This window comes from Sycon ciliatum, chromosome 13, assembly GCF_964019385.1.
Source record: "Sycon ciliatum chromosome 13, ocSycCili1.1, whole genome shotgun sequence".
NCBI classification, from domain to species: Eukaryota; Metazoa; Porifera; class Calcarea; order Leucosolenida; family Sycettidae; genus Sycon; species Sycon ciliatum.
This window is the reverse complement of record NC_088655.1, coordinates 22,787,607-22,800,538: the sequence shown is the minus strand read 5'-3', so window position 1 is coordinate 22,800,538 and position 12,932 is coordinate 22,787,607. Positions and strand designations below refer to the sequence as shown.

The 12,932-nt window shown below is 48.2% G+C and overlaps 1 protein-coding gene across 1 annotated transcript in view; it reads right to left on the bottom strand.

The window, feature by feature from the left end:
• LOC135829294 (hemicentin-1-like) overlaps positions 1-3,241 on the bottom strand; it is a gene marked incomplete in the record, with an annotated part of 59,825 nt that extends 56,584 nt beyond the window's left edge. The window contains 2 exon segments of the mRNA XM_065341697.1: positions 1,729-1,797; positions 3,017-3,241. Coding sequence (XP_065197769.1) covers positions 1,729-1,797; positions 3,017-3,098 — 151 coding nt within the window.
• Between the last annotated feature and the right edge of the window lie 9,691 nt (positions 3,242-12,932).

The window sequence follows — 12,932 nt, the reverse complement described above, 5'->3', positions numbered from 1 at the left end:
TCAATCGCGTCGCTAGTGATGTCCGTGGACGGCCGCGTCCACCCTTAGTGTCACCTTCAAAATCGCCCGTCATCGCGATCCATGGTGGTGCGTCTCTGTCCACGAGGAGAATGATTATGTGACCGGTTAGCTGCCATCTCCTTCTGTCGAGGATGTCAGACAGTGGCGCAGTTTTGCACCTCTCATAAAGCTGGGCGTTTGAGTTCTTGGCCGGACAGACAACGACAAGTAGCCGTCGGAGCTGTTTCCGCTGAAACATCTCCAATGACTCTGCCTGAGCTGCCGTGAGCCCCCATGTCGCGCAGTTGTACACCGGAACAAGCGGAACGAGCGAGTTACACAGCCTGATGCGCCTCTGCTCACCTACTTTTTCATGCCGCAGCTACAGATTATACATTCTGCCATAGTACGCACTTGATGCGAGGGTTTTTCTCAGCTCCAAGTCCTCGCTGTCGTGGACGAGGGATCCCAGCTGCCGACTCGGCAGCGGAGTCCGAAGCAGATGTCAGATCCAGAAACTCGGACTTGGTAGGGTGGGAGGTTAGGGTGGGGAACTAAAACAAGCAGCACATACATTTGTTGTTGTGTTTATTTTAATTCGCAAACCAAACGGGCAGATCTGCCCAATGAAAAGGGGGGTAATCCAAAGAGTACTGCACAAGTCGGAGGACAACAGTCATCGGAATACCCTGTGATTGCTGGGGTCCCCCAAGGCAGCATCTTGGGTCCAACCCTGTTTCTGGTTTACGTAAACGACTGTGAGGAAGTAATACCGGATAGTACCTCTCTGGCTGTATACGCAGACGACACGACAGTCTACCAATGCATTGCGGCCACGTGCTACATCGCGGATAGTGCGACCCGGCTTCAGCTTGCCGTGGACTTTATCGACCGATGGGGTGCTGAGTGGAAAATAACTTTCCCAATGCCCCCAATGCCTCTACTTTCTCCGGAGGGTGTCACCACTTCTGACAGCACCTGGCCGTTTACAACGGCTTCATGCGGCCAGCCTTGGAGTACTGCTGCCTGGTCTGGATGTGGTCTCCACTGGCCCGCCTGGACGCAGTACAACGCAGGGCACTAACGCTGATAGGCCCTGGAGTCTCCGTACCAAGCCTGGAGCATAGGCGCAGGGTGGCGGCCCTGAGCTTCCTGTACAAGCTCTTCTTCCTTCCACCTACGAGCCCCTTGAAAGCGATTATGCCCAAGCCACTCCAGCTGGCTGATGAAACCCCCAACACCCGTCTGTCCTCCCAGCGACGCCAGTCACACGACTTTCCCTTGGCATGTAGCCTGCCTCGCCGTTCCCGCTCACCCATGGCCTAGGCTTTCCCTGCTTGAGTGCTGAGCGCATGGAACTCCCTGCCTCGGAGAATCCTCGCACAGCAGCCATACAAGGACGGGATACTGCAGTTCAAGAAGATGGTCCACCATCACCTGTTGTCCCGCAACTGGATGCAAGCAACCGTCGCCTTGTAAACCTGCTACATGAACTTGCTGAACTACAGGCTCTCGTGTACATTTACTCTCTCTTTCTCAATCTAACCACCCCCCCCCCCCCCCACCCGCTCCCCCTGTTCTTTTTTCTTTCCCTCATACTTTCATTACACATTTTATCAGTTGGTCGACGGAGCGCCTGGCCCCCACCACCATGGCTGCTGCATGTTGCTATTGCGTGCACCACATGGCTTTTAGTAAAAACTAAAAGAAACAAAAACAAGATCTTACCAACAGTGGGGAATGAAGGCAATGACGATGTGCCATCGTCCGTAGTTTGTGAATTGCTTGAGGTGGTTCCTAGCGGAGAAATTTGAGAAATATGTAAAAACGCTGTAGGATTCAAAACTTTTGTGCTGAATAGCTGTCGGAAAGGGTTCCGTTCACCTGAACTCTACTTGTGCTGCGTTTAATGAAGTTTGATTCATTTAAGTTTGTTGCTTCAACAGTAAAATGAGCCACTTCAAAGAGGGTCAAACAGGAAACAACAATAACTCGACCCCCTTTCCAAACCTCTGCCCATTTGCCTTCCTGCGCAGAATTCCTAACACGGTCCCTGATGCCCCAGGCAACTGCGGAGGTCGATCTTTACGTCACAGGAGATTTCAATGCTCACTCGTTACGTGGTGGTCACATGACCACACTAGCCCGGCCGGGAGGGAGAAAAAGAAAAGAAGAAATTCTAAGTAAACCGTCGAAACCCACGTACCGCAAGTACCGCGATTGTCAGGCCAAGAATGCATTCAACGCAGACATGATGGCTTGAGGATGGTCCAAAAAGTTACATTTGGCGTACCCATTGTCTTAGTTTTTCTACCAGTCTTCTGGTGCACACAGAACGTAAGTGCAGTCCTGCTCAATGAACTTCTGTTTCAGAATTTCGGACATAATATCGCGCTCATTATAAACAGCATATATTTGCCTGCACAAGTCGCTTCACAAGTATAAAATCAATGATCATTTTCAATGTTAGAAGATCCCCCGATAGGCTATGCCTTTGGGAAATCCTTTAAATAATAAATAATTATATATAAAATATGTATATCATAGTCCAGTCGCCTCACTCAATGTCGTGCTTGTCACCATTTCTCACCCCGCTTATCGCAGTTCTAGGGCTGCAACGCCCGGCGCGTACTGAACGACGTGAATGGAGTTCATTGAGCAGCGCTATAGAAGAGTACTTATGGAACTTCTTCATGCGGTTGAACGGGCACTGAGATGGGGATTCACCGAAAACGCTTAGTTGTTTGTATTGATGAAATATTACTGAAGATGAATCGTTCGAGTTTTGGTAGCACCTTGAATTTATCGACATAATATTATTGTTTTCCCATATCATCTCCCTCCATGGCCATGAACTTCTCCATCAAATTGTGATATCAAAGTCAAAGTAATACTTGATGGTTTCCTCTGAGACCAAAATGCGATAATACTCATAAAAAGGACACACTTCAGGACACACTATAAGACTTGATGGATCAATAAATCGTGGATTATGGAGGTTGTGGTCGCAACTTACCTAGGAGTATGGACAGCGTCAGGATTGCCGCGATCCATCTGGTCCACCCTGCACGCTTTTCTGTGGGGATAAGGCCGGTCATATTGCTGGCACAAGGTTTTCGCCGTGACCCGAATTGGGCACGACCGATGATTACTAAGATTCAGATCTCCCTGAGAAACTGTTCAGTCGAATATTGTCTCTTTTACAAACGTTGATCTCAGGATCTGAAGACGTTGTCTATCCAAATTCTGTGTCTTGTGGTGATGATCACAACTTACCAACGCAGGCCTTCTTCCAGCCGTGAACAAAGTCACGCGTCCAGCAAGACACAGGGCTTAGTGGCTAGGAGGAAGAGTACGAAAACATGTGTTGATACTGGACTGTCTGGACACCTGAGTCGAGTGGTGTGGTGTACACACATGCGGAAGAAAAGGGATGCTCTAGCAATGCATCCTGCAAAGAATGCGTGGGAAACAGGAAACTTGTTTGCATGCGCGACGGCGTACTTCCTGGCTAGGCTGCGTGCAAAGCAAGTACGCTACAGTGCATTTTCAAAATATTATTAAAGACGAGTGGTTTCAAAAATCCGCTATCCCAGCAACTATAAGTTACTACATAAAATCTGTGATCACTTTATGGCAAGTTTATGCACAAAAAATTCTAATTTGGGCGTTTGTTATCCGACGGCTTAAAAATCTATATGAGTGTGCTTGGGGGAAGGACCTGGTCAAAATTACTCCAAAATTCTCAAAAGCTCCAGCCCATTTGAAATAAATTCAAAATGCCATGTGATTTCTTCTATTCTAAATATGCCAGGTGTCAATATAATTGAAATGCACTGTTGTATGGTCATCAATATTTTAACTCGGATACTGAGCCAGTCATCATCATCATCATCTGCGTTGCCGAAAAAATAATAAACGGCTTTATGCAGCTGTGTAAGCAGTAGATGCACAGTGTGACTGCCAGTAATACATGTAAATGTAAAAAAAAACCAGAAGAAAACACATGAGAACGAGTTAAACAGCAACTATCCAAGACTGTAAAAAGATGATAAGCAGTCATAAAGTGCGATAATAGGGCACATAACTGACAGGCTTCTGAGACATTCAGCCACCTGATACCTAGCTCTAACACACCTCCAGTGCGCAAACCAAGAGCCTTCCAACTTGTAAGGTTCAACGTTGTGTAGGACCGAAGAGGCGAAGGCGAGCGCAGTGAAAATGTGCACAATCTAAGTCCCACGACAACAAAGAACGGCGACTGTTACAGGACGATGACATGACCAGTTAATAACAATCATGACAATGCGGTCTAACTACAATTCGAAGCAGCAAAGTAACACGCCACCCAACTTGGATGGGTCAACAATATCAGAGATATAGGACAGGGGAAGCTTCGCGAAAACAAAATGTACAAAACCGGACGTCAATATCCAACGATACTCCTCATGCATGAAAAGCAGGTCAAGGCATGTTGGGAAATCAACCATTTAGGTCAGACCAAACAAGAGATAAACGCATGTGGAACGCTTCACAGGCTGGGCTAATGTGGTCATGTGACCACCACGTAACGCAGTGAGTATTAAAATCTCCTGTGACGTAAAGAAAAGGCCTCCGCAATTGCCTGGAGCATCATGGACTGTGTTAGTAATTCTGTGCAGGAAGTTCTGGGCAGAGGTTTGGCAAGTGGGTCGATATGCACAGCAGACAATGATGGAGTTTCGCGACTGGAGGCTTGGAGAACCAAGTTCCAACCAAACTTCTTCAAAGTTCGCCTGGTCACGGTCGAGGCGATGCAAGACATAAGGGAAGACGCCATTACGCACAAGGTTAGCAACTCCGCCATATCCACGAAGTCCAACATGACCATTTCTGTTCTCTTCGGGAGTACTGAATGACTGCACCGTATGTGTGTGTGTGTCCCAACACACACATAAGCTACTAATAGAGAGGTTCGGCTGCACGTTTTTTGGCCAAAACTCGACGTGTAGACCTGTCACCTGGGTTCGAGGATGAAAAGTACGGTTCTTGGTCAGTACACCGAAAACCATTTCACCTCATTGGCCTCGCTCGTTCTTCATTTCTTTTGTTCATTTGGCTTATGCGAAGACTAGCCATGCTTGCTTGGTGATGTCAACGCGAACAAGCTTATAATAATAATAATAATAATAAATAATAATAATCATAGCCTGTCCGTTGCCCTCCCAGCGGGTATGGCGCAGGTGGGCGTTGACCTTTTCTTTGAACGTCTGCAGTCCTTTCCTTGTTTGGTTGGTTCAGCAGAACGCACTGCGGGAGCTGGTTCCAGACCTCCACAACAGCGTCAGGGAAGGACCGAAGGACATCATTCAGTGCTCTGAGCGGAAGAGTGGAAGTGAGCTGGAACTGGTGTGAGGGATCCTTTTGTGTGCGTCGGCTATGGCGTGATGTGTTGGTCGCTCGGGGTGGAAGAAGGCCTTAGGGTGAGCAGCATGTCTGGGCCAGTTGAAAAGTGGAGCTTGTACAGAAAAGTGGAGCTTGTACAGAAAGCAGAATGCTCCGACCATTCTGCGGGTGTCCAAGCTAGGGAGGTAGGCTCCATCACCGATTAGGTGAAGGCCACGGTGTTGGATGGCAGTGAGGCGAGCCAGAGTGGTGGATGCAGCGCTCATCCACACGAGCATTATACCGTACTCCAAAACCGGGCGGACAAAGCCCTTGCAGATCACTCCACGGCACCTGGAGTCCAGCACTCGCGAGGCTTTCCAGAGGAAGCCGAGACGCTGCGAACCTCGAATAGCCAATTGCCTGATATGAGCTGTGAACGACAGGTGTTGGTCAAACAGCACACCCAGCAGCTTCAGCTGGTCGACTTCCGGAACAACTGTGCCCCGGAATACAATCGGTGCCGACGACTGTGTTGCGATGGTGGGAAATCAGGAGGGACTGAGACATTGTAGGTTTAAACCTAATGTGCCAGGCCATTCCACAATCTGCCAGCGCATTTACAGCAAGCTGGAGTATGGTAACAACTTCGGGTACGGCAGTATGGGTCGATATGCACTTGTACAATGTGGTGTCATCAGCATATGCAGCAAGCTGGGCCCCAGCAGGTAGATGATCCTCAGCATCATTCGTGTAGAGAAGGAATAAAGTCGGGCCCAAGATGCTACCCTGGGGGACGCCTGACATGATGGGGTAAGCAGAGGAGGACTGTCTGCTCACTACAGCCTGGAGCATGTGGTTGGTGAGGTACCTTCTGAGCCAGGCAAGAAGATGTCCCTGGAGCCAGTGTTCGCGAGATGTGCCTTAACCCTAGAATTACCGGAGGCATCTTAATAATTCATTTGCGACTTTCAAAATGGGATTGCTGTTATATGGGGGGAGGGGGGGGGGGGGAAATCTCCCCAAATTTTGTGACTTCTATTTATTTTGTATTTTGTTAAGTTAACTTAATGGCAGTTGGCTGTATCTCCATAATTTGAGTACAGTTCCGAAATGCCAGGGGTGCTACCTAGAACTACCGCGCGGCAACATTTGAGTCCACATACTACAGAGATCAATGAGAGGGCGAAATTGGATTAGAACCCCAGGTGAATAACGTAAAGAGGAATACGTTTGGGAGCAAGGAGATTGGGGACTATGAAGGTGGTGATTTTTACATATGGACATGCTAGTATGCATATTTCACGTGTCGCTATGGTCTATATCGTAATCCTGAATCATGCCGAAACAGACAAATTTGTTCGCCCAAAGTGTGGAAAGTTATCCACTATGTCACTATAATTATCATCTGCAGCATAGAAGGATGTGAAGTGCCAGCCCGGTTATAATATTCTGGGAATGTCCTTTGAGTTTAGGTTGGTCTGGCGGAAGCCATGTTCGGCAGGCGTAGTGTCGCTGTCGATAAAGCATTTCATTTGATTTCAAAACATTCTGGGCAGGAGTTTGGGGATGAATGCGAGGAGAGTGACTGGGTCATTGTGGGCGAGGAATTAGAAATGACCGAAAACAGAGACACATAGTTATATGCTCCAGATGAAGATGAGTGAAGACTGATCTTTCCTGTATTCCACCTGATGATAAGTCGTGATTATTGAAAACTGTGAAGATGTTCAAGATCCAGAAATGTGTGCTACGCCTCAGTATCATTACAATCTTTTAAAATCTTTTACAGTTGCAAAATGTCTTAGAAACAGCAGAGAAGCTGGTAGAGATAAGCAGAAAGCTGTACAACGTTCAGTGAGCTTGACATAAAACGATTACTTTTGGGAATCAAAAATGTGATATCAAGCTGCCACATAAAGTTGGAAAATAGTGCATGACGGAATCATTGCCATTTGTTACATACGCACACCGGTGCGACCTTCAGTACAAATGCTGGTTTCTGCATACATAGATACATGTGGGTGCAGTGAGTGCTGCGTCCCTACAAGGCTACAGCCTAGGTGGTCTAACAGGAAATGTGAATGTCGACGTCTGAAGAAATTATTGAACCGTCTCTGGTGGGTTGACAGCTACACAATAGCTCAGTGTTTTGGAGTATCCCTAGCCTCGAGGGAAGGCCCCTGGCCCACATCCTGGTGGTGGCAGTCAGTTTTATCTTCAGACTTTTCCCGTTTCCATGCCCTCAGCCTATGAATATTCGTACATGTATGAATATTCTACATGAATGAATACTTTCATTGCTATCATGTTAGGCCTTACAGCGTTGTGCCCTGTTGTCGCACTTGCTGACTCTATATTTTCTGGTTACATTGGTGGGCGGTTGGTCATAACTCACAACATGTTGTCCCTTTAAACAACCGTTCACTCAACAGTTGCGCTGGCGGAGGTCAGTCGGAGATTCTGGAGCTCTGGACGCGCTTGTGACTATTTGATTTGTTTGGAGGCTGGAGAAGAAGGAGACCGCGTTGATAACGCTACTCATCTGTTATTATACGGTTTTTTGGTTTTTTTTCTTTACTGGGAACACAGCCCTACAAAGAGACATGTGGAGACACAAAACAAAACAAGACACACGGGATGTGGGGATGACGTGCCCATGTACAGGGAGCAACTCAACCGACCAGAGGGCTTTGTATTAGGTTTTGTTCTTTTTCCTTTGGTCTCTTTGGTTTCTGTTCATTTTCTGGTGTAGATAGATTCTCTCCACTTTCTGGAGTCAGGATTTGCGCACTGCCCATGTGGAGCAAACGTCACATCTCCAACTGTTGTTTCCAACGTCACATCTCCAACTGTTGTTTCCTGTGGCAGCAATGTCTTGCTGCCAGTGCCAGCTTACTGGGAAATGTCAGGGATGTGCTTGCAATAATTATTGCTAACACTCCATGTGTTATCTGCTACCCAAGCCCCAACAACCCATCAACCTGCAGAAATAGCACTCCTGGTCTTGGGACTGGGACTTGGGCGTCTGTCTGGAACTCACAATACCAACAGCCCGGTGGATGGTGTAGTTGGCAATGGCATCACATCTCCGCCTGCAAGTCAGGATGGTCATGTACATTGTAGGCCAGTCGCCGACCCTGACCCAGTCAAACGCCTACCTGGTTGAGAAGAGTGTACTCCAATATTGAGAATTCCGCGCCACGAAGAACTCGCGCTGTAAGCCCGGGATTCGCCCTCAGCAGCAGCACCATCATCTCCACCAGCTAATACACACAGCCAGCACATGCCGCCGCTGGTTCCTACAGCACCTCCAGTACACTTGGTGGTGAACCAGGACAATGCTGTGTCCAGTCCCACTCAGGAGAGTGCCAACTCTGAACTTGCTCCTAACCCGGAACACGAACAGGAGATACCAGCGTTGCAGGGCATCGGGCAAGCAGTGCCAGATCAGGGACAAATCTACATAATGTCACCCTATGATAAGATCGTCCAATGGCGGAAACAGTTCTTTCATATCCCTACGGGTTCCATTTGCAAGGCTTTTGTCAATCTTTTAGTTGCTGAGCTTCGACGGTTCTCTGACTCTGCTGGCACTGACTGCATCGCTCACTACCGATTCTCCGTGCTTCCTTCCCTGATGCTGCACTCAAGCCGTTGCAACGGCAAACCAAAGGAGGATACTCTGCATTTCCAGCAGCGAATTGCGCCGGGGGGCCTACAGCCGTACAGTGCAGCTGTTTTAGAATACCTAGATCTGTAGAACAGGGAGTTGTCCAATACGCTATTTGACGACTCCTTAGCTAGATCCCTTGGTTACTTGTAGAGCCCTCATATATTCCATTATCCATAATCATAAAACCTCAACTGGTGCAGCCCCGTCGTAAAAGTAAGAAATTAGAACTGGCGCATTGTCCCCCCCAAATGTGAACTGATCCACCTAAATCGCGATTGACGGGACCCGAACGCACCAGTAGCACGAGGTTCGTACCTGGAGATGCAGCTGGGGACGCTGCCAAAGCCAAAGCCCGGGCAAAGGTAGGCTTCGCGGTACTGTAGTATGGTAACTTGATCAGCGCCGGCCCATTGCTTTGATCCTGTGCCCTCCCGACCTCGTACTACTGGTGCGTTCGGGTCCCGTCAATCGCGATATAGGTGGTTTGGTTCACTTTTGGGGGGACAATGCGCCAGTTCTAATTTCTTACTTTTACGACGGGGCTGCACCAGTAGAGGTTTTTATAATTATGGATAATTTCAGTTCGTTTTCCGTTCCCTCCCTCACCCCGGCCCAGAAGATATACATGGTCATCATGAGCACGCGCGCCATGCACTGTATGTAGCCATGCAGTGTATGTAGCCATGCAGTGTATGTAGCCATGCAGTGTATGTAGCCATGCAGTGTATGTATCCATGCAGTGTATGTAGCCATGCAGTGTATGTAGCCATGCAGTGTACATCGGTGACTCGGTAGTGTTAATCAGATCGGCCAAGAGAGACGCCAAGGCATCTTCTCGACGTCATCAGAAACTGGAATTCGACGCGATATCGGGCAGTGCGTCGGAGTCGCTACGACATGTCATAGACGTCGCGAAGGAGAAAGGGTCGTCGAGCTGGCTGACGTGCCGTCCACTTAAGAAATATCATTGTAATTTAACAAAGGGAGAGTTTTGGGACGGACTCTGCCTCCGTTACGGATGGACACCGGCCAGGGTACCGTCACACTGCTCTTGCGGCCAAGAGGCAACTGTCGCGCATTCCCTGTCGTGCCCCTATGGAGGGTTTCCCTCCATTAGACACAATGGTATTCGGGACGTCACGGCCCGGCTGCTGGACGAGGTGTGCACCAGTGTGTCCATCGAGCCCTTGCTGCAACCGCTGACGGGGGAGCGTCTTCGCTACCGGACCGCAAATGTGGAAGACCGTGCCCGGTTGGATGTCGCTGCCAATGGTTTGTGGGGCAGTCGTTTTGAGCGTACACTTATTGATATACGGGTTTTTAATCCTCACTCACGCTCAAATCGATCTGCACCACATACTATTGTGTATCAGCGACATGAAAAAGAAAAGAGAAGGCACTATGAGGAGCGGGTGAGGCAGGTTGAGCAAGCCTCCTTTGTTCCGGCGGTCATGTCAGCCAGTGGCGGAATGGGTCCGGCATCAACAGCACTGTACAAACGAATTGCTCATCTGTTGGCGGAGAAGAGGGGTGAGCATTACTCTCATGTTATGGCATTTGTTAGATGCAGGATTTCCTTCAGCCTTCTGAAATCCTGTATCATGTGCATACGCGGTTGTAGGCGTTTAAATTTTGGTTTGAAATTTGCACCCTCCTGCGGAGCCCACGCTGCTTTGGCGGTGGCGGAGGCTCGCTTGCCGACGTAACCGTCGGAGATCATCATGAACAATGGACTGACTAATTATTCACTTGTCCTGTCTTTATAAATAACATGTTGTTTTAGTGTATGTAGCCATGCAGTGTATGTAGCCATGCAGTGTATGTAGCCATGCACTGTATGTAGCCATGCGACTGCACTGGCACACTGATACATTCCAGCTCTCCCCACCTGGCTACCCCGCACACACTGTGACAAACACGCAAATGCACACGGCACACACACATGGGCATGCCCACCCACCCATGCACACGACCAAAACAGGAAATTCTTCATGTATAATGCCATGCAAAGCAGTGGCCACCATACTTCAGGAAGTCAGTTTTGAAACGAACATTATTCAACTACAATGTGTACGGTAAGCTGACGGCCAAAGCACAACATTGAAAAAAAAGATATTTGCCTAGGATTGTAGTTTGCAGACTATGCCACGGAAGCAGTGAATCATGTGACAGAATGATTGTACCGTAATATCATACAAAGACAAGCAAAGAAGTGGCGATCATGCACCAGAAACGTGCAGAGAGTCACATATACAACAGGTAGAGAAGTGAGCAGCAATCTGGTACAGCCCACACAAAACCAGGCTGACCCGATACTCGTCCGAAGATCGTAAGTGGCAGATCTTTCCCAGTGCATACTATGCAGGTGTACGTTATACGCATGGACAAAATCTGACCGGGTCGCAGGCATAAATTGCCGTCACATGCCTACCCCACAAGTTACACACATGCACAGTAGATGCACAATGAAAGCAATGGAAAAATATGAAGCGTTTGCTGAAGCATCTTCACACTTCCAATTCAGACTTCAATGTGGTCATCACGGGATGATACCTGCAACATACAAGTGATGCAGAAAGAAAGCATATGGTCGTGAGGTAGGCTATGAGACACCACAAATGAGTCACCTACATGATTGTATGTTCAGGGCTAGTGCACACACACACACACGCAGAATTATCATAATCGAGAATTCCCAAACTGAGAAGAGCAATGAAATCCACGTGCATGCACAGGAGCAATTTTGCAGTATGATGCGCAGCTCGGGGGTACACCTGTTGGCAATGGATTACATTCCCATTGGAATTCCCATTCACGTGGGATTCACAGAAGCAATTTTGCAGTGCGATGTGCAATGCGACACGACCTGCGATGCTGTGTGCGATGCAAATTCGCACAAAAATTAATACCATTCACAGAATCACGACAAGACGTCAGCGATGCAACAGCGCCTTGCTGACGTTCCTCAAGTCAAAGCTCAATGAGAATGCGTTTGTCGGTTACAACTGGTACAAATGGACAAGCAATTTCTGAAAATGCTCCTGTGAATCCTGCCACAGCACCTTGCTGACGTGCCTCAAATCAAAGCTCAATGAGAATGCGTTTGTCGGTTACAACTGGTACAAATGTCAGGGGCGTCGCACACAGTACGGTCACTACGGTAATGACCGTGCCACTATTTGCTCCAAGTACCCTGTGGATCAATGAAATGCACTGATTTGGGCTCTAAATTCACAAATATTTCGGCTCAGCCATCCCTTCCGTACGAGTAAAATTTTACTTCAGATGGCTGAATGTACCACAATAAAATACCTTCCAACGCCCCTGAACGTACAAGCAATTTCTGAAAATGCTCCTGTGAATCCTGCTTTAAGCAGTGCAGGAATGTCCCTCCTCCCCCTCACTCCCCCCCCCCCCTCTTCACACCCTCAGGGAGGAACTTGGCAAGCAAGGGTGGTCTTTGCGGTTCCCAACATATATTTGCCGTTTCTGGTCTGCACTATGTCTTTTCAAGGGGGATTTGTACGTACCATAAAAGCAACCCTACAATGAAAAGCACATTTGCCGTTCCCCCACTGGGAGGATGCGTTCCACATCTATCCTGACAAGATATTCCGGGAAGCAGTGCTGAGTGCAATGCATTGTGAAACTGATAAAGCTGACCAAGCGCATCTTACGTCTTAACTTCAATTGTAGTTCGCCAACTGACCACTTTCAGACTCCATGTAGGTCCGATTACATCTGGCTTAAAAAAGTTGACAACAACGACGCTCGCACATACGCAACGGCCACCTTACCTGTAATGTAGCAGTACTTCCGAGTTCCCGTATTGGCGTTCCCTCACTGTGTGTGCAATAGCAGTCTCATCGGACCAGTTCAATGCGACGCGGAC